At 39.1% G+C, this 22,647-nt stretch overlaps 1 protein-coding gene and 1 pseudogene across 1 annotated transcript; both read right to left on the reverse strand.

The window, feature by feature from the left end:
- Positions 1-424: 424 nt before the first annotated feature.
- On the reverse strand, positions 425-11,294 carry LOC132098411 (solute carrier organic anion transporter family member 1C1-like). Its single transcript, XM_059504531.1, has 14 exons — positions 11,232-11,294; positions 10,924-11,065; positions 10,613-10,745; positions 10,076-10,182; positions 9,828-9,980; positions 9,642-9,740; positions 8,909-9,112; positions 2,494-2,658; positions 2,114-2,309; positions 1,815-1,980; positions 1,518-1,702; positions 1,066-1,130; positions 798-915; positions 425-700 (listed from the first exon to the last, which is right to left on the reverse strand). The coding sequence occupies exons 1-14, from the start codon at positions 11,292-11,294 to the stop codon at positions 529-531; spliced, it is 1,968 nt and encodes a 655-aa protein (XP_059360514.1). The 3' UTR covers positions 425-528.
- A 3,873-nt stretch (positions 11,295-15,167) lies between these two features.
- LOC132098514 (solute carrier organic anion transporter family member 1B3-like) overlaps positions 15,168-22,647 on the reverse strand; it is a 31,095-nt pseudogene continuing 23,615 nt past the window's right edge.

Raw genomic sequence — 22,647 nt, forward strand, 5'->3', positions numbered from 1 at the left:
AGGAATCTTATGCAGGTGTTTAGAGTTAATTAATAGATTTAGATGATTAGGTTAATAGCACGTTTAGAGAACCTTTTCATGATATGCTAATTTTTTGAGATAGGAATTTGGGGTTTTCATGAGCTGTATGCCAAAATCATCAGTATTAAAACAATAAAAGACCTGAAATATTTCAGTTGTTGTGCAATGAATCTAAAATATATGAAAGTTAAATTTTTATCATTACATTATGGAAAATAATGAACTTTATCACAATATGCTAATTTTTTTTAGAAGGACCTGTATATATATATATATATATATATATATATATATTTTTTTTTTTTTTTTATATAAATTAAATAATAAATAAAAAGATACATAACTGTGACTCTCATAAGTGGTCCACCAGATGAATGGCATGATTTTCATGCACCTAGCCACAGATATAAAATAATAAAAGGGTTTGTCATCATATTTTGAAAATGAACCAGGAACAATAAAACAATAATAATAAAACAACAACAACAACAACAACATCGCAGAACATTATTTTATATTATTTTCCTGTTCTGGATCACATAGCATAGGGTATTGGAGTTCTATGTCCTTGGACATTTTCTCATCGTACTGTACTTTCTTCTTAATCTGTGTGGTGAAAATCCATAAAAGGGTATAGCTAAATGCCTGAAGAGAGCTGACCAGTCCCAGAAATAGGTACCTGATGGGGGCAAATTAAATTTTATTACACATTAATTGGGGTTTTATTACACATTCATATTAGGGCTACATAGCATCATCCTGCTAGATCTGCTCACCTGAAAGTTTCAATGTCATACATTCTGCATGCACCTCTTCCACCGCATTTATTTTGGCCCCATTTCAGACAGGTTGTGTCAATCAGAGCTCCAAAGCAAATGGGAGCAGGAATGCCACCTTTAAAAGCGATAAATTAAACTTAAAATAATCCTGTGGCTTAATGCATGTTTAAGACAAGAAAAATATAAAGATCTGTGACATATTTGTAAGTTTTCCCTCATGAAAAACAATGTTTTGCACTATTAGCAAATCCATATATTAACTTACCGAAAACTCTTAAAACTAACAGAAATATCCCCATAGAGAGAGACTTCAGCATAGGATCCACAATCCTGCAAGAACATATTTCATACAGATAATCGTATATATTATATACAATATATATATATATATATATATATATATATATATATATATATATGCATACAATTGCAATTACAATCATCCATACAACCAATTCTCAATTTTTATTTTTAAATCAAATAATACATTTTGTATGAAGTTATTTATATAATTAATTTCTGGCCTCAATGCATTGTGAGTAGGGTTTCCAACCTTGACTCTTAAGATTAACCAACTCACAGCTTGTTTGTTTGTTTAAACAATGAAGGTTGTAAAATATTTGAAACTGATTCAAATACAATATAGGCAACTGAAAAGAGGGAACAAGCATAAGGAGCAACTGCATGACAGTATGATGGAATCAAATTAAACAGTACCTCAATGAGATGAGGAAAAAAGGAACTGTGCCCAGACAGTAAACAAAGAAGGCGAGAGACTGCAGTGCCAGATAGATGTAGAACATTTTAGTGCAGCTACTCTCTCGCGAACACTGTCCAAGCACTGCAGAGGAATTCCCAGAAGTCAGTCCCCAGCTCTGGATACATGTACAGCCATGGAATGTCTGACAAACGTGTAAGTGTGTAAATAAATACATACAAACATAAATAAATAAAGTAAAAAAAAAAAACATGTAACAAAGAATTTGTCGTCAAGTGTTAAAAGTAGCTGTTCACCATATTCTGTCTTGTGCCCCGAGTGGAATTGCAGCCAGCGTGACAAGGAGAGATGTAGGTCACTCCATTCTGTCCACAAACTGGATCCCATAGGAAGTCAGGACATCCACAGTCAGCATTGCAAGAAGTAAGTAAATCACGGCTTATATCTTGAACTTCAACAGATCTGCCACATAAACAATTTATTATATTAAACTATATATTAATTTGACCCTAGGCAGGAAATTAAATGGATAGGTGTATATTTTCCATGATTCAAAAATATTTATACAATGACTATAAATATGAATAAAAAATACCTTTGATAGGGCACTGTAATCCCAGCGACATCTATGTTTTCACAGCTGAGAGCAAAGTAAGGTATTATGCAAACCAATGAGGTTACAGAGGTGAAGAACATCAGTCTTGCAGATCCCAGCAGACCTAGTTTAAACCTCTTCATTATCCAGCCACTCAGGAACATACCCAGAGCCACTGGTGGAATAGACATCACTCCTGCACATATAAGCACAGCTAGTTTAAACAGCTAGCAAAAAATAAAATAAAAATAAAAAAATAATAATAATATATATAAATATATATATATATATATATATATATATATATATATATATATATATATATATATATATATATATATATATATATATATATATACTGTATATACAGCAACTGTTACCTATGAGAAAATTGGTCTTTGATGCGCTTTGTCCAAACTGCTGCTCCAAATACTTTGGTGTGTATGTTATAGAAATGGCAAAGGCATTGAATGCCAAAACACTGCAAATCAGGTACAGGATATAGATCCCATTGGTGAACAGATGCTTCATAGATGGCCAAAAATCTAAAAAGCATAATTTTCATAAAAAAAAATATATATATATATATATATATATGAAAATTATATTCATAATAATAATAATAATAATAATAATAATAATAATAATAATAAAACTTATTTAATTAATGAAGAATCTAATGGTCACCTTTTGAATATACAATTATATCCAGTACCCCTCTCCACTAATATTGGTTCCCTTGTCAAATATGAGCAAAGGTGACTATGAAAATAAATCTGCATCGTTTAACTTTTTGATCTTACATAAAAAATACAAAAATAAATCACATAATTCTAACTTATCATTGAAGTAAAACAATGGAAAGTGAGGGGAAACACATTAATTAAATGTTCCCCTTCAGGAACTTGAGCTATGTCAAATGCTATGGGTATGCCTTCAGTGTGAACACCCTCTGAATCATGTGTGTAATCAGTCCAATGGATTGGCGAGACGTCACTAGTGGGGCGACCAGGAATCTTAAAAGCACCTGCAGTGGAACCAGCATCAGCTTTCTGTCATTCAGCCAGCACTCTGTGTGTGTTAGTTGCTATTTTTTGTAAGTCTTATTAAGTGTTGTTTGTCCCACTTTAAAGCTCCAACGTGTCTAAAGCTTCAGCCAAAGTGAAGCATCTGGGCAAGAGTAGACAGCCTTGTAGGCTGTGTGTTCCTCCCCGCCCGCTGTACATTTCAAGTGGGTATACACAAAGTCTGTGCTTTGTCTGCTCAGGAGTGAAGCACGCAGGGTCAGCTGGCTTTTGCCACTGCATACGCTTTGCTCCCAGAAGCCTCTCTTTAAGTAGGGAGCCTTCACCAGCGTTCCTTGAAGCGGAGTGGCGGCTGCTCTCGTGATGGCACTGGACCCACCAGATCCTGGGAGAGGTTGCTTGACCCCAGGGAGAGGGCTCAATGCTCCACTTGTCTTCCTTGTCTTCAGGCTGAACCGCGGAAAAGCTAACTGACTAAGCCGCCACCTCCATGCTGGAGCCTTCCTTTCTTCCCTGACATCCTTACCAAGATGTCAAGGTCGTCGGCCCACCTCTTCAACCCTGCCACGTTATTATGCCAACGTGCTGGGGTTGAGTGAGCATGGCTACAGGGTGATGCCCCGGATTGAGCAGACATTTGTGAGCTATCTGTCCCCTGGTGGGCATCGTCCTTGATGGCTCCGGCATTGCCTTGGGGGGGAAGTCGTGGCCTAATGGTTAGAGAGTTGGACTCCCAATCGAAAGGTTGTGAGTTCGAGTCCCGGGCCGGCAGGAATTGTGGGTGGGGGGTGTGCATGTACAGTTCTCTCTCCACCTTCAATACCATGACTTAGGTGTCCTTGAGCAAGGCATCGAACCCCCAACTGCTCCCCGGGCGCCGCAGCATAAATGGCTGCCCACTGCTCCGGGTGTGTGCTCACAGTGTGTGTGTGTGTGTTCACTGCTCTGTGTGTGTGCATTTCGGATGGGTTAAATGCAGAGCACAAATTCTGAGTATGGGTAACCATACTTGGCTGAATGTCACTTCACTCACTCATTTTTTTTCACTCACTCACTTCTAAGCCACTGCATACCACGTCAGCACTGGTGGACAAGGGGTAAACGGCAGCGGGTCAGGCTGGTGCATGTCAGCAAAAAAATGGCCATGTTAAAGGCACAGAAGCCGACCTGCTGAAAGAGCAGCCTGTCTGATATGAAGAAGATGGACAGGGTCTTCCTTTTAGCCACCCGCATGCACCTTCTTTCTGTTTGATGATGCCGTCAATTCCATTATCAAAAGGTACCACGGGGCTCGTAAACCCACCCACGGTGCTTCCGGGCTCAGCACTCTCCAATGAGCACTTCTCTCAGTCACTGCCTGGAAACGTAGTGGTACTAAGAGGCTCGCTACCTCTATGGAGGTCTCTAGAGCAGCTAGTTTGGCTGTCCCCTGTTGGTTCTCTGCTTCAGGACACTGAGCTTGTCGCTCTGATTACACCAGAGGTCAGTCTCGAGAGTGTGGAACCTACTGCCAAATGTGTCTCTGTGGGTCCTGCACACTGTATAGAGAGGCTACAGAATCCAGTTTGGTTTTCTTCCGCCTCAGTTCAATGGGGTGATTCCCAATCTAGAAGACCCAGAGCAGGCTCTGGTAATGGAACAAGAAGTGAACACTCTCATGAGGAAGGAGGTCAAGGAGGTGGTCCCTCCTCAAGAAAGACAGTCCAAGTTCTACTGCCCGAACTTCATCATTCCGAAGAAGGATGGAGGGTTGTGTCACATTTTAGATCTGTGTCTAAAGTTCAGGATGCTCACTATAAAGCAAGTTGTGTCTCAGATCAGGTCCTAGGGCTGGTTTGTGACGACTGCAGTTAAACAGTTTATTAGGAACAATCAAAGATGACTTTCAAAGCAGAATTTTTATCATCATTACTCCAGTCACATGATTCTTCAGAATTCATTCTAATATTCTGATTTGCTACTCAAGAAACATTTATTATTATTATTATTATTATTATTATTATCATTAATGTTGAAAAGAGCTGAGAATATTTTTTTCAGGTTTTTTTTTTATGAATTGAAAGAACAGTATTGTCTTAACATGATTATTGTATTTATCATCACTTGTGTGCTTAATAAAAGTTTTAATTTCTATATATACTGACTTCAAGCTTTTGAATAGTACAGTGTATTTTGTTACATTTGGATGCTTAAAATGTATCTTTGATCACAGGAAAAAAAATAAATGTAAAATATATTCAAATAGAAAGCTGTTATTTCAAATAGTAAAAATATTGAACAATATTACTGATTTAGCAAACTGGTATTGACTGGTATTGTGTAATGTTCAAATATATAAAATGAATATCACATAACTAGCATTTCCAAAGTGTATATTGTTTATGTGCTCTCAAATAAACTAAATGATAAACTACATTATTAACATTATTTTGATGGTTACTGATACTAGTAGTACAGTAGAAAATTTAGATGATGTGAATGAAACTTCATAATGTTTTACTTGATTATACATTAATCAGGAATTATAGTTTGGAAAAAGCCTAACTAGTAAAATGTGAACATGTTGTGTGAAAACTAATACAAGTAGATTATTAAAAAAATTTATGGGGAATTTTCTGGGGAAATCCTGAGGTAATCCTCAGCATGTCTTCTTGGGGTGAATTATGTCTTATTCTTCTCAATGCGAAGCGAACAGTAAAATAAAATAAAAAAACTTGAATAACAGTCTCGCTGCTTTGTTTTCTGTGGTACGGGCGTTTACATGCTGCGAGCTTCACGTGGAAAATTATAATATCAATAGTGCGTTCAGCGCGTGGGCATGGTCACATTAGATATAATGAAGGGAGACGTGAAAGACAGGACATTGCGTTGTTTTCATATGGATTACTTTATCACAGAATATTTGTTTTTGAACTGTTGAGTTACAGTTCATTTTAATGATGCGTTTCTAAAAGAAGATCACCGCAGACCAAGGCTGCAGACAGTGCACCCTGATTGTTTTCTTTATTTTGTAAATGGACAAAGATTTACTGTTATTATGCGTGTATAAAAAAAAAAAGTACCCATATAAAGGACTTATAAACTTATAGGACTTATAAAGCCCTGAATGGTTTAGCACCTCAGTATTTGAATGAGCTCCTTTTACATTATAATCCTCTACGTCCGCTACGTTCTCAAAACTCAGGCAATTTGATAATACCTAGAATATCAAAATCAACTGCAGGCGGCAGATCCTTTTCCTATTTGGCGCCCAAACTCTGGAATAACCTACCTAACATTGTTCGGGAGGCAGACACACTCTTGCAGTTTAAATCTAGATTAAAGACCCATCTCTTTAACCTGGCATACACATAACATACTAATATGCTTTTATTATCCAAATCCGTTAAAGGATTTTTAGGCTGCATTAATTAGGTAAACCGGAAACACTTCCCATAACACCCTATGTACTTGCTACATCATTAGAAGAATGGCATCTACGCTAACATTTGTCTGTTTCTCTCTTGTTCCGAGGTCAACGTGGCCACCAGATCCAGTCTGTGTCCAGATCAGAGGGTCACTGCAGTCACCCGGATCCAGTACGTATCCAGACCAGATGCTGGATCAGCACCTAGAAAGGACCTCTATATCCCTGAAAGACAGTGGAGACCAGGACAACTAGAGCCCCAGATACAGATCCCCTGTAAAGACCTTGTCTCAGAGGAGCACCAGGACAAGACCACAGGAAACAGATGATTCTTCTGCACAATCTGACTTTGCTGCAGCCTGGAATTGAACTACTGGTTTCGTCTGGTCAGAGGAGAACTGGCCCCCCAACTGAGCCTGGTTTCTCCCAAGGTTTTTTTTCTCCATTCTGTCACCGATGGAGTTTCGGTTCCTTGCCGCTGTCGCCTCTGGCTTGCTTAGTTGGGGACACTTCATCTACAGCGATATCGTTGACTTGATTGCAAATAAATGCACAGACACTATTTAACTGAACAGAGATGACATCACTGAATTCAATGATGAACTGCCTTTAACTATCATTTTTGCATTATTGACACTGTTTTCCTAATGAATGTTGTTCAGTTGCTTTGACGCAATGTATTTTGTTTAAAGCGCTATGTAAATAAAGGTGACATGAAGCCAATCAGCCGATATGGGGATTGTTAGGTGGCAATGATGGTCAGTGGCCAATGGGTGAATTTTGCCAGGATGCTGAGGTCACACCTCTACTCTTTTTCGAAAGACATCCTGGGATTTTTACTGACCACAGAGAGTCAGGACCTCGGTATAACATCTCATTCAAGGAAAGTGCTTGTTGACAGTATAGTGTCCCCATCACTACACTGGGGCGCTAGGACCCACACAGACCACAGGGTGAGCACCCCTTGCTGGCCTGACTAGCACCTCTTCCAGCAGCAACCTAGTTTTTCCCCGGAGGTCTACCATCCAGGTACTGACCAGGCTGAGCCCTGCTTAGCTTCAGTGGGCAACTGGTCTTGGGCTCCAGGGTTATATGGCTGCCGGCAAAGATCATTTTAAGCCGCTGAACTCTGGGAAAGTTTTAGTCCAATAATCCATTAAGCAAATGCATTCAAACATTCCATCCAAAATAGCGCTAATATAAAGGAAACCAGGCTTACATCAGAGATTGCAAAGAAAACAGAGACTTGTGTTGTGTTTTCAGTGAATTACTCATTCCAGTGTGTTTGGCTTTTAAACACAAGATCTGTAATATTCTGTGTTTGTCTCTGAAGCCCTCACACATCACACGCGCTGTGTGAAGTACAGACTGAATGGAATGTCAACACATCCCACTGCTCTATGGCCAGATGAGACGCAATCTATGTTTTCTTGACTGGATAACCACTGTCTCACTAGTAAAGTTTTGATGGATGAAGACTGCACTCAAGGTAAAGACGATTGCGCTGGCGTTCAAGAGTGAGTTCTGTCAATGATTTGCTGATGTGCACGAAAACCTGCCAAATGTCCTGGACATCTTGTTCAGATACATGGCATCGTGGATTCTATCAAATACCAACAGATAAAAAAAAATTTCAACATGACCACCTCTGTTATAAATTGTATAGTGGGCTATGGTTGGATCTTATATCAGGACAATGATCCAAAATGAAAATCAGAACCAAGACAAAAATGTGTCACTGAGCACAAATTAAAGCTTCTGCCATGTCAATCCCAGTTCCCTGACCTGAGCCCTATACAAATGAGTGGAGTGAAATAAAGAGAAGAAAACTACCAACATGGAACTGATAATCTGAAGGATCTGTAGTGATTATGGATGAAGGAATGGTCTCTGATCTCTTGTCAGGTGTTCTCCAAACTTATTAGGAATTATACTGTAGGAGAAAACTCAGAGCTGTTATCTTGGGAAAATAATTTTGCAATAATTGGGTGCCAATAATTGTGGCCATCGTGAACTAGAGAAAAAAACATTTATTTCCGAATGAGCACCCCCCCCCCACCCACACACACACTTTCCATTATTTTACTTCAATGATAGGTTAGAATTTTGTGAAATTTTAGAATGTTAGATCAAAAGGATACACAATGAAGATTTATTTTCACTGCTCATATTTACCAAGGGTGTCAATATTAGTGGTGCGCACTGTAATCATTATATATAATATGTCAAGCTCTAAAATGTCACACAAACCTTTAAGCGTATCTAAGTAGTTCATACAATTGCTACACTATACAAATCATTGACTATGTGAGATTTAATTAGACCTTAATTCTACCGTTTGTGGTCAGTGTATGGTTGACATACCTTTGGCAATCTCTGTAATGCTGAGTGTGTGCTTGTGTTCGTTTGAGGGGTGATATGCTTTAGAGGTTTGGGGGTTTTCAGGTAAAGATTTTGGCAGGAACCAAAGAGGCAAAGCAGCAAGAAGAGTCAACAGCCCAGAAACCACATAACCCAGCCACCAGGCCCCAACCCAGCGAGAGTCCTGAGGGGTGATGGTCACACTCTCTGATAATGAAAAGAAAATATTCAAATAAACAAAATATCTGTTATACATATTACACCTCCACCGGGCTCTATCTTCATCTGTTGTCAAATCACATTATTTGTTTTACATGTTAACAAACTCTTGAAATGGCTTGAAATGGCTCTTAGGCCCAAAATGCATAGGTATTTTATTTAATTATTAAAGTTCCCTTCACCACAAGTGGTGCTACACTAATATATATATATTTTTTTATAATTTATAATTGTTTTTTTTTTTTTTTTTTTTTTTTGACATGTAAAATGGTATCTGGAGAAACTTTACACAAGTTGTGTAGAAATAGTACAGAAAGTGTAAAAAAAAATATATATATATTTTCTAGTTTCTCCAGATACCATTTTACATGTCAAAAAAAAAAAAAAACAAACAAAAAAGAAAGCTAAGAAAACTAAGAAAGCAATTTTTTACTTCTTTTTTATTCTTGTTTTGTGAGTTACCACTAAGAAAGGTGTATACCAATTCTAATTTGGCAATATACTAGTTTTAACTCACCTTGATTCACTAAGCCAATATCCACATAGAGACTAGCACACAGAGATCCAAGTGAGTAACCGAAAATTGGCCCAATGCCTCCGAATGTGTGCAGACAACCTACAGAAAATAAAAAAAGAACAAAATGGACTAAATCACATGATGGTACATGCATAGTTTTTATGGTAGATGAAAAGAAATTCTCACCAATGTAAAAAGCAGTGTTTTCTGGGCGTGCATAATCATCTATGAATGACATTCCCAGAGGGCCAATGCTGGCCTCCCCAATGCCACGCAAAATGTTTCCAAACAGTACAATCCCCCATGTGGGTGAGCTTTCCACTTCCCTTTTTAGATTACCTATACAACCCATATAGTGTGCTCTGTTAGGTATTTAACTGCATTTCACAAATAAAATATCCTACATGTTTTTTCACATATTCACCACATATTACCGGAAACAAGCTGTTGAACAGTATCCTGGGTGTCAGATGAGAATGTGGAGCTCACTGTGAAATTATCAGGATCATTAGTGTGGGTGGCAGCTGTATTGTACATGTACCTGTCAGAAAAACAGATAGAAAAAAAGAAAAAGAAAAGTTCAAAATGACATATTGTCTATACTTATTACCGAGAGAGCAACAATGCATGAATTCAATAGCTTAAATATCTTTTTTTTCCTTCTTTTTATTTATTTATTTTTGTGATGGACACATTTATACTGAATTAAAGTTAATTTGGGTGACATACAGTGATAGAACTGTCATGGGGGTCTACAGAATTTATAGACTACATGACATTTTTGAGTCATTAAATATGAACTTTTCTTGCAAATGTTATGAAAGTTTTTCAAAACCACATGAAATTGAACATGATTACAAAGAGGAAGTTTCTAAGAACTTTGCACACATTTTAAGCTAGATGTTTAAATGATCTTTCCTATTCTTTATTGTGGACACTGAATTTGTCATTGACCAATGAATGTTACTCACCGCCCCATGAGGAAGTGAGGTAAAGCCATTAATAGAGTCCCTATACTCATCAACAGGACCCCTGCTCCAATAATCTTGGGCCTGTGAAACTTAGCACCAAAGTAGCTAATAACAGTAATGACCAACAGATTACCTGCAAGCAAAAGTTATGTTATTTAACAAGTTTTATGTTATTTTACAGCATCAACTGTCCCATTTTTTTTGAAGTATGAACAGCCATTCCATCACAATATAACATCAATGGTGTGACTCATCTAATGTCTGAACCACATCACTAATTTCTCAGTGCAGCTCAACACATCTCTACTCACCCATTTCAAAGCTGCCATCAATGATACCAACAGTGGAGCTTGGGATCTCAAACCGCCTCTCAATCTGGGTGATGGTGCTCTTGGTGTAAGCCCCCGTCAAGGATTTTGTGAAATAACAGAAGGCAAGTAAACCAATAAAGACCTTTGCAGACACAAGGGCAGAAGAGAGATTAATTTAGTATTTAATAGTTTTGTTGTTGTTGTCTGACAAATATTCAGCTACAGCCATTCCACCATTAAAACAAATTATCACCTAATAGTAACTTAGTTAAACTTAGATTGTGGCATATTGTCAAAGTGTCTCTTGCCTTCAGAGTTGGGGAACAGCAGTTGGCTTGAGGTGTTGTCTGATTCCGGCCTGAATACTCCATAGGTCTGGGCTCAGTGAACCTGTCTGGGCTGCCCTCCACTGTCATGATGAACTATGGGCCAGGGAAGAGATGGCAAATTTTGAAATCATGAACGATTTGGTTCCTGTGTTGAACTGCCTTGATATATAATGTTGTATCTGGTTTCAGAATCAAATACATTTTAAAAAACACTGCTAAACTGACTTATGAATAAAGCAAAAAATAAATACATAATTAAAAGAATTATAATAATCACAATACATTATAATAAAATGTAAACAAATATTAATATATCATTATTTAACATTATTAAAACACTCACATGTCCAGAGGTGTATTCACATAGAAAAGATTCACTAAAATGCAGAGATGCAGTAATATGCAGATATATCCCCAAATGAGTGATCTCTAAATGTGTCTTTATATGTACCTTTATATTTAGTCATTAACTAACACTGATTAATCATTCAACCCATTTATAGATCAACTAGTACAGTACAGTTTGTAATGTGTCCATTTTTTATGAGCGTTTAAATGGCAAAAAGTATCAGACACTAGAAATTTCAAAACAGAGAGAAAATTTAAATAAGATGAGCCATTAACAGCATTTAACAAACACCAACCAACAAGAAAACAAAGTGACAGCAATCAGCACATATTTGCTTATTTATGGTACAATTTGTGGGCTGGCAGTCTATCTGTTTTTTAGTAGTGATGTGTGTGCATTCACATGTGCCTCCTTAGCCTTTGGAAATTTGGAGTTAATATGGGCGTATGATAAATTTTGGCAAATAAATCACTTTTTTTTTTTACAAATAACTAGCAGAGGTTTGCAAAGCTACACTGGTGAACCAGCAGCAAACCTTTAGAAATAAGAGACAGTTTGCTGAACCTCGAAGACCTGACCGTTTTTATATCTCTAAAGTGTTGGACTCACTTTTAGAGCCATGATATTATCCAGTGGGGATAGAAAACAAATAATAATAATAATTCTCCCCGGGTGATGCTACCCCACCAGTAGAGTAGCATATAAAATACCAAAAAATACAAATATTTTTTATTAGGTAAAATACTGCAATATGACAATACAAACAAAAATAAAATCAGAAATGGCTTTTTAGAAAATCAATGTGCGTGACAGTATCAGATTAATACACAATTATTTTTCTCAAAACTCACTCTACTCTGACCTAATGTATATATTGTATAAAACTATCTAATGCATAACTGTATTATGAGACAGAACACAGAATTTACTGTCACCATAATGTGGGAATTATGATCATGCAATATTGCCTGATGGATCATCAGAGAATCGTCTTTCTGTGAGTCATTAAGAAAATATGACTCTATTCTGTTTAAATAAATGTCAGGTAAACGTGTGAATACATGTGCACACTTTTAGAGTAAAAGTTTGCATGTTTTGTAGCGAATCACAGATCAAAAATAAATGAAAGCAAACACGAATGAATACGTACAGGTTTTTGTCTATTTATTCAATTAAAAATATAATTAACTCATATAAAATATAAAAATAAAAAAAGAAAATTAGTGCTGTCAAATGATTAATCGTGTTTAATCACATCTAAATTAAGTTTTTTTGTTTACATAATATATGTGCACTGGGTTTATTTATTATGTATATATAAATACACACATGCATGCATGTACATATTTAAGAAAGTATATATTGTTTATATATAACATATATAAATACACACATACATGCATGTACAAATTTAAGAAAATATATATTGTTTATATATAACATATTTAATATTTATTCATATATAATAAAATTATCTTTGAATATATATATATATATATATATATATATATATATATATATATATATATATATATATATATTTGTGTATTTATAAATAAATGATAAATATAAAAAGTACAGACACATATATTTTGTAAACAAAAACTTTTATTTTGGATGCAATTAATCATTTGAAAGTACTAAAATAAACTAAAAAAACTCTCATCAGTTTGATGCTGATATATTGTTCATTATAGTTATTGCTATTTTGAACGGGCCACACCAAGATAACTGCAAGGTATTAAAAAATGCTCTTACTCAAAGAGAAAAGCTAAGTCCATAACACAACTATGATGAAATGGGGTAAAGTTAGTTGGAATGACTTTTAGAGTTATTTTTGTCCAGCTGGTGAACCATAAAAACTAAATTTACCCTACAGAGCTCACTAATGCAAACTGCAAAATAAACTTGTACACTCTCACATAAAAATAAATAAAAAAAAAAACTTTTTTTGTAATGTTTACTTTTTGTACTCTTTACAATAAGGTTTATTAGTTAAAGGTCCCGTTCTTCGTGATCCCATGTTTTAAACTTTAGTTAGTGTGTAATGTTTTTGTTAGAGTATAAATAATATCTGTAAAATTCTAAAGCTCAAAGTTCAATGCCAAGCGAGATATTTTGTTTAACAGAATTTGCCTACAACGAACGACCACATCCCTCTAGTTGGACTACATCCCTCTAGTTCCTGCAGTAGTAACGTCACTAAAATCGTTTTTTGACTAACCTCCGCCCACAGGAATACACAAAAAAGGGGGCATGGTCTTGTTGCGCTCGCACGGAGAAGAAGGAAGAGTTTCGTTTGAAGAGTGCTTTTGTCGCCATGTCGTCGAAACGCTGTTATTTTCATCTCGGAGTCCAATCATCTTTGTTTGGGCATCCCAGGGACGTTGTATTTAGAGATCAATGGTTACAATTTATGTTTAACTCGGTTCCCGAAAATCATAATCCACATGTAAAACTATGTGCAGCACATTTTGCTGAGGACAGCTTCCTCAATCTCAACCAGTTTAATGCCGGATTCGCACAAAGATTATTCTTGAAAGAAGGAGCAGTTCCCTCTTTGTCTGGAGAAGGCATTGTTTATGGACCACAACCAGTAAGTGTATTTTATTATTTAAGTTGGTTTCTGTAACTTATTACACAAAGGGCAACGCTGTTTAGCTTTGTTAACTATATGGTAGGGCTGTGCAAAAAAAAACGAACGCGATTTTCATGCGCATCTCATCAGTAAAAGCGTTCTGTGATTAGAAGTACATCTCCAGCACGTGCGTTCAGATCAGGATTGCCAGGTTTTTCAAAACAAATCCTGCCCACTTGCTTCTCAAAACTAGTCCAAAAAAAGCCCAATCGCGTTTCCAGGAGGGCAGCGTGCCTCAAGCTGCTGTAGAATCACAACACAGGAACCGCTGGCACAATCAGAACTTGTTACGTATTTCTGAAGGAGGGACTTTATAGAACAAGGAAGTCATCAGCCCGTTTTTATGACAGTGAAAACCGCGGTATACAGATAAGTGAATTGTGTGAAAAATACTGTGTTCCCTTTCAGTCGGTCACTCTCGACGCCATGTCGGTGACCGACTCAAAATGGGATATCGCTTTGATAGACCAATCTACTTTAAATGTAAACTAACCGAGCCAATGCACATAGGCATGCAATTATTGCATCCAGCTGCCGCTGATCACAGCGTGAGTATAAGAAGGCAGCAGGTGCAATGCATACCAACTTTTCACTTCAAAGCCGAGCGACAGTATCATTCTGCTTACCTCAACTGTGTCTACGTTACTGCAGGTGTACCAGGCTAAGGCACTGAAGGACCTGCACGAAGGGTGATCATGACCCAGAAGTTCTAAAGGAACTCCGAACCGCCACTGACCTCGCGCTCCGAGCGACAAAGGTCACCGCGAGTTCCCTGGGTTGTACGATGTCCACGCTTGTGGTCCAGGAGCGCCATCTCTGGCTGTGTCTGGCAGACATGAGGGACACTGACAAGGTCTGGTTCCTCAATGCCCCTGTGTCCCAGACCGGCCTCTTCGGCGACGCGGTCGAGAGCTTTGCCCAGCAGTTCTCAGCTGCACAGAAGCAGACTGAGGCAATATGACACATCCTGCTCCAGCTGGCACCTGCTGCCTCCTCCCATCCGCCTGCCGCAGTGCCCCAGCCTGCTCGTTGCTGAGGGCGGCCCCCTGCATCTGCCCCCACTCCCGCGCCGCATCCACAGCAGCCTCCAGTAAAGCAGCGCCATGGAGCCGGGCGTGGGTGGGCTGCCCCGCCTGTCCAGGCCCCTGCCAAACCTGGCGGTAAACGAAAGAGCAAGTGGCCCTGAGACACGCGACCCAGAGATGGAGGGATCTGCTCTTCGGGAGATGGTGAAGGCACCACTCCCTCCCCCGAATGAGGGCCAGGTGGAGAATCTTTTGTTTCATTTTTTCCCACTGTTGGCCTCATGGCCGACGGTACCCAAATACTCGACAAAAGAGCAATTTCCCTTATCACTGGGTCCCAGGAGGGCACGGAGAATTGCGGACGGCCAAGCTTTGGACCTCACTCATCCTCCTCCTTCGCCAGATGGCAGCAGCGGGCGGTTCGAGAGCATCAACAAAGTCAAGTCAAGTTACCTTTATTTATATAGCGCTTTAAACAAAATACATTGCGTCAAAGCAACTGAACAACATTCATTAGGAAAACAGTGTGGCAATAATGCAAAATGATAGTTAAAGGCAGTTCATCATTGAATTCAGTGATGTCATCTCTGTTCAGTTAAATAGTGTACGTGCATTTATTTGCAATCAAGTCAACGATATCGCTGTAGATGAAGTGACCCCAACTAAGCAAGCCAGAGGCGACAGCGGCAAGGAACCGAAACTCCATTGGTAACAGAATGGAGAAAAAAAACCTTGGGAGAAACCAGGCTCAGTTGGGGGGCCAGTTCTCCTCTGACCAGACGAAACCAGTAGTTCAATTCCAGGCTGCAGTAAAGTCAGATTGTGCAGAAGAAACATCTGTTTCCTGTGGTCTTGTCCTGGTGGTCCTCTGAGACAAGGTCTTTACAGGGGATCTGTATCTGGGGCTCTAGTTGTCCTGGTCTCGGCTGTATTTCAGGGCAGTAGAGGTCCTTTCTAGGTGCTGATCCACAATCTGCTACGGCTACGGTGACCTCGGAATAAGAGAGAAACAGACAAATATTAGCGTAGATGCCATTCTTCTAATGATGTAGCAAGTACATAGGGTGTTATGGGAAGTGTTTCCGGTTCCGGTTTACCTAATTAATGCAGCCTAAAAATCCTTTAACGGATTTGGATATTAAAAGCAAATTAGTATGTTATGTGTAAGCCAGGTTAAAGAGATGGGTCTTTAATCTAGATTTAAACTGCAAGAGTGTGTCTGCCTCCCGAACAATGTTAGGTAGGTTATTCCAGAGTTTAGGCGCCAAATAGGAAAAGGATCTGCCGCCCGCAGTTGATTTTGATATTCTAGGTATTATCAAATTGCCTGAGTTTTGAGAACGAAGCGGACGTAGAGGATTATAATGTAAAAGGAGCTCATTCAAATACTGAGTTGCAAAACCATTCAGGGCTTTATTAGTAATAAGCAATATTTTAAAATCTATACGATGTTTTATAAGGAGCCAGTGCAGTGTTGACAGGATAATATGGTCATACTTCCTGGTTCTATTAAGAACACTTGCTTCTGCATTTTGGACTAGCTGTAGTTTGTTTACTAAGCGTGCAGAACAACCACCCAATAAAGTATTACAATAATCTAACCTTGAGGTCATAAATGCATGGATTAACATTTCTGCATTTGACATTGAGAGCATAGGCCGTAATTTAGATATATTTCTGAGATGGAAAAATGCAGTTTTACAAATGCTAGAAACGTGGCTTTCTAAGGAAAGATTGCGATCAAATAGCACACCTAGGTTCCTAACTGATGACGAAGAATTGACAGAGCAACCATCAAGTCTTAGACAGTGTTCTAGGTTATTACAAGCAGAGTTTGTAGGTCCTATAATTAACACCTCTGTTTTTTTTTCAGAATTTAGCAGTAAGATATTACTCATCATCCAGCTTTTTATATCGACTATGCATTCCATTAGTTTTTCAAATTGGTGTGTTTCACCGGGCCGCGAAGAAATATAGAGCTGAGTATCATCAGCATAACAGTGAAAGCTAACACCATGTTTCCTGATGAGATCTCCTAAGGGTAACATATAAAGCGTGAAGAGTAGCGGCCCTAGTACTGAGCCTTGGGGTACTCCATACTGCACTTATGATTGATATGATACATCTTAATTCACTGCTACGAACTAATGGTGGTCATATAAGTACGATTTAAACCATGCTAATGCACTTCCATTGATGCCAACAAAGTGTTCAAGTCTATGCAAAAGAATGTTGTGGTCAATTGTGTCAAACGCAGCACTAAGATCCAATAAAACTAATAGAGAGATACACCCACGATCAGATGATAAGAGCAGATCAACAAAGGCCGTACTCACACACCCTCTGCCAACCCGTGGAACCAGGTGAGCCCTGTACCCCACACTCGCACCACACTCCGGCCTGCTCACAAGCTGCCCGAGTTGGGCCCCTGTTTTCCACCTCTCTGCCCCACTACGGGTACGGCTGTGGTTACGCTGGTCCAGCTTGTACGGTTTTTAAGCGCCTGGTCAGTGCTACCCAGCCCGTCTTGCTGGCTTTTGGGGACCATCAGCCTCGGCTATGGGATTCAGTTTGCCCGGCGTCCCCCCAAGTTCCGCGGTATCCGCTTCACTACAGTGAAAGCGTCCGATACCCCTGTTTTGCAGGAAGAGATTGCAGTCCTACTGGCGAAGGACGCAATAGACTCGGTCCCTCCAGCCGATATGAGGGCAGGGTTTTACAGCCCTTACTTCATTGTACCCAAAAAAGGGGGTGGGTTACGACCGATCTTGGATCTGCGAGTTTTGAATCAGGCCCTTCACCAGCTACCATTCAAAATGTTGAAGCAGAAACGCATTTTCGGGTGCGTCTGTCCTCAAGATTGGTTTGCAGCAATTGACCTGAAGGATGCGTACTTTCATGTATCCATCCTTCCGTGCCACAGACCCTTTATGACGTTTGCATTCGAAGGACGGGCATATCAGTACAAGGTCCTACACTTCGGGCTGTCCCTGTCTCCCCGTGTCATCACGAAAGTCATGGAGGCAGCTCTTGTTCCCCTCAGAGAGCAGGGTGTTCGCATTCTCAACTATCTCCTACTAGCTCCTCAGCGAAAACCTGGTATGCATAGCACCTGCTGCCTTCTTATACTCACGTTGTGATCACCGGTAGCTGGATGCAATAATTGCATGCCAATGTGCATTGGCTCGTTTAGTTTACAATCAAAGTATATTGGTCTATCGAAGCAATATCCCATTTTGCGTCGGTCACCAACGTGGCGTCTCCGTTCCCTCCTTCAGGGAACAAGGGTTACCATACGTAACCAAGATGGTTTTTTACACGCGAAACATGAACACATGTTATACACTCTGTAAACACAATCAAATCTTCAAAAAAACATGACCTTTAACATTAGTTAACTTATGTAATTAACATGAATTAAGAATGAACAGTAGTTCTGCAGCACTTATTAATCTTAGTTAATAGCTCGCTCGCTCATTGGCTGCTCTGCAGCAAGTGCACAGCCTATCGAGCGCAGGCTGATGCAATATCAGACCAATTAGGACGCTTCGCGCCCATCACGCCACTTCCCGCCGAAACGGGTGTGGCCCAACCCTATAAAAGGAGCTCGAAAAGGCTGACTCGCCTGATTTTTCATCTCTTCAGCGAAGCTCACGCATCGCTGGATCACGGAGGAAGCAAGCGCCGTCTGAAAAGCATATCAGCGGGACGAGGCATTCTTCTTCCACTGCCGTTCCTGCTGCGCTGTCCGGCACCTATATCCTTTATATCCTTGTGTGAGTTCGCCCTGCGACGCACACTCATAAAAGAGCTGCGTCTTTTTAAAGATGCCCTCGTGCGGCTCGTGCAGAGCCCCGGTCAGCGAAGGAGATCGTCACGTCATCTTTTTTTTTTTTTTTGTATAGCGCTTTTTACAATACAAATCGTTACAAAGCAACTTTACAGAAAATTATGTTTCTACAATATTTAGTAGTAGCTAGTAGTTTGTGCACGTTTGACAGGATTTTATAAAAAATAAAAAATAATAATAATAATAATACAAGACGTAGTCAGCTAGACGATGAACTATCAATATTATTAATTAATAGTAATTACATGATGCAGTCACACATGTAGCAATAATTGTTAGTTCTGTTTGTTGATTCAAGGTTAGGATCATCTGGGGTCCTCTGAGGGTCAGCATCATCTCTTCTCAGGTGTTCTGGATCCAGACTGGAGCTTGTGTAAATCCTAGTTACCACGGGATGTAAATCCCGTGGCAAAACATAGAAACAAAATAGAGACATCATTAGCATAGCTGCTGATCCAACAAAGTAAAATTAGTTTAACCCAAGCTAAAGAGTAAAAATGCAGATGCAACTACACTCACAATTTAAGAGATACATTATTCATATGCTTGGCGAAAGAGATGCGTTTTTAATCTGGATTTAAACAGAGAGAGTGTGTCTGAACCCCGAACATTATCAGGAAGGCTATTCCAGAGTTTGGGAGCCAAATGTGAGAAAGCTCTACCTCCTTTAGTGGACTTTGCTATCCTAGGAACTACCAAAAGTCCAGCATTTTGTGACCTTAGGGTGCGTGATGGGTTGTAGCGTGGTAGAAGGCTAGTTAGGTACGCAGGAGCTAAACCATTTAGGGCCTTATAGGTAAGTAATGATAATTTGTAACTGATACGGAACTTAATAGGTAGCCAGTGCAGAGACTGTAAAATTGGGGTAATATGATCATATTTTCTTGACCTCGTAAGGACTCTAGCTGCTGCATTTTGGACTACCTGTAGCTTGTTTATTGACGAAGCAGGACAACCACCTAGAAGTGCATTACAATAGTCCAGTCTAGAGGTCATAAATGCATGAACTAGCTTTTCTGCATCAGAAACAGATAACATGTTTCGTAGCTTGGCAATGTTTCTAAGATGGAAGAATGCAGTTTTTGTAACGTTGGAAATATGATTTTCAAAAGACAAATTGCTGTCCAATATAACACCCAGATTTCTGACTGTAGAGGAAGTAACAGTACATCCGTCTAGCTGCAGATTGTAATCTACAAGATTCTGTGTGGTGTTTTTTGGTCCAATAATTAATATCTCTGTCTTATCCGAATTTAATTGGAGAAAATTATTTGTCATCCAATCTTTTACATTTTTAACACACTCTGTTAGCTTAGATAATTGGGAAGTTTCATCTGGTCTCGTTGAGATATATAGCTGAGTATCATCAGCATAACAGTGGAAGCTAATTCCGTATTTTCTAATAATATTACCAAGGGGCAACATGTATATTGAAAATAGAAGGGGACCTAGGACGGATCCTTGTGGCACTCCATATTTTACTGATGATAAATGAGATGACACCCCATTTAAGTAAACAAAATGGTAGCGATCGGACAGGTAGGATCTAAACCATCTTAGAGCCTGCCCTTGAATGAGTATGTCATGATCTATGGTGTCGAACGCAGCACTAAGATCAAGTAAGACTAGAAATGAGATGCAGCCTTGATCTGACGCAAGGAGCAGGTCATTTGTAATTTTAACAAGTGCAGTTTCTGTGCTATGGTGGGGCCTAAAACCTGACTGAAATTCTTCATACAGATCATTTTTATGCAGGAAGGTGCTCAATTGAGCAGACACAACTTTTTCTAAAATTTTAGACATAAATGGAAGATTTGAAATACAGTGGCGCCCCCCAGAAAATGTTAACAGGGCTGGCCAAATGAGGCCACAGTAAATTTTGGGGTGGCACATTAAAATAAAGAAAAACAAAAATTAAGGGTTTGCAATATAGACAAAAAGTTATATATGTGAGTTATAGGATTTTATCGATAACGATAATTACACTATTTTGCTGAGTGTTATTGTGCTGATATCTTATTTTTAAGTGTGCTGACACCTGATTTTTTTTTGGTTTTTTTTTTTTTACCTTTACAACATTGTTTCTAAAAGTGTGCACCATATTTTAGGTCAAATACTTGCATTTGGGCTGTTACCTCACAAATGCAATCAGTATCAACAAAATTGATCTTTGCAATGCAGATAAAACAGAAGCTGCATCTGAAGTGTTATTCAGATGTTTTTACACACTGTTTAATGCAGCTCCGTGGAACATGGAATACTTTAACCTGCAGTTACAAATGAATAAATAATGTTTTGATATTTTAAAGATAAAACATTGAAAACTGATGTTTGAAATTACAACCCGAATTCCGGAAAAGTTGGGACGTTTTTTAAATTTTAATAAAATGAAAACTAAAAGACTTTCAAATCACATGAGCCAATATTTTATTCAAAATAGAACATAGATAACATAGCAAATGTTTAAACTGAGAAAGTTTACAATTTTATGCACAAAATGAGCTCATTTCAATTTTGATTTCTGCTACAGGTCTCAAAATAGTTGGGGCGGTGCATGTTTACCATGGTGTAGCATCTCCTTTTCTTTTCAAAACAGTTTGAAGACGTCTGGGCATTGAGGCTATGAGTTGCTGGAGTTTTGCTGTTGGAATTTGGTCCCATTCTTGCCTTATATAGTCTTCCAGCTGCTGAAGAGTTCGTGGTCGTCTTTGACGTATTTTTCGTTTAATGATGCGCCAAATGTTCTCTATAGGTGAAAGATCTGGACTGCAGGCAGGCCAGGTTAGCACCCGGACTCTTCTACGACGAAGCCATGCTGTTGTTATAGCTGCAGTATGTGGTTTTGCATTGTCCTGCTGAAATAAACAAGGCCTTCCCTGAAATAGACGTTGTTTGGAGGGAAGCATATGTTGCTCTAAAACCTTTATATACCTTTCAGCATTCACAGAGCCTTCCAAAACATGCAAGCTGCCCATACCGTATGCACTTATGCACCTCCATACCATCAGAGATGCTGGCTTTCGAACTTAACGCTGATAACATGCTGGAAGGTCTCCCTCCTCTTTAGCCCGGAGGACACGGCGTCCGTGATTTCCAACAAGAATGTCAAATTTGGACTCGTCTGACCATAAAACACTATTCCACTTTGAAATAGTCCATTTTAAATGAGCCTTGGCCCACAGGAGACGACGGCGCTTCTGGACCATGTTCACATATGGCTTCCTTTTTGCATGATAGAGTTTAGTTGGCATCTGCTAATGGCACGGCGGATTGTGTTTACCGACAGTGGTTTCTGAAAGTATTCCTGGGCCCATTTAGTAATGTCATTGACACAATCATGCCGATGAGTGATGCAGTGTCGTCTGAGAGCCCGAAGACCACGGGCATCCAATAAAGGTCTCCGGCCTTGTCCCTTACGCACAGAGATTTCTCCAGTTTCTCTGAATCTTTTGATGATGTTATGCACTGTAGATGATGAGCTTCGCAAAGCCTTTGCAATTTGACGTTGAGGAACATTGTTTTTAAAGTTTTCC

Source organism: Carassius carassius, chromosome 22 (assembly GCF_963082965.1).
Source record: "Carassius carassius chromosome 22, fCarCar2.1, whole genome shotgun sequence".
Classification (NCBI taxonomy): domain Eukaryota; kingdom Metazoa; phylum Chordata; class Actinopteri; order Cypriniformes; family Cyprinidae; genus Carassius; species Carassius carassius.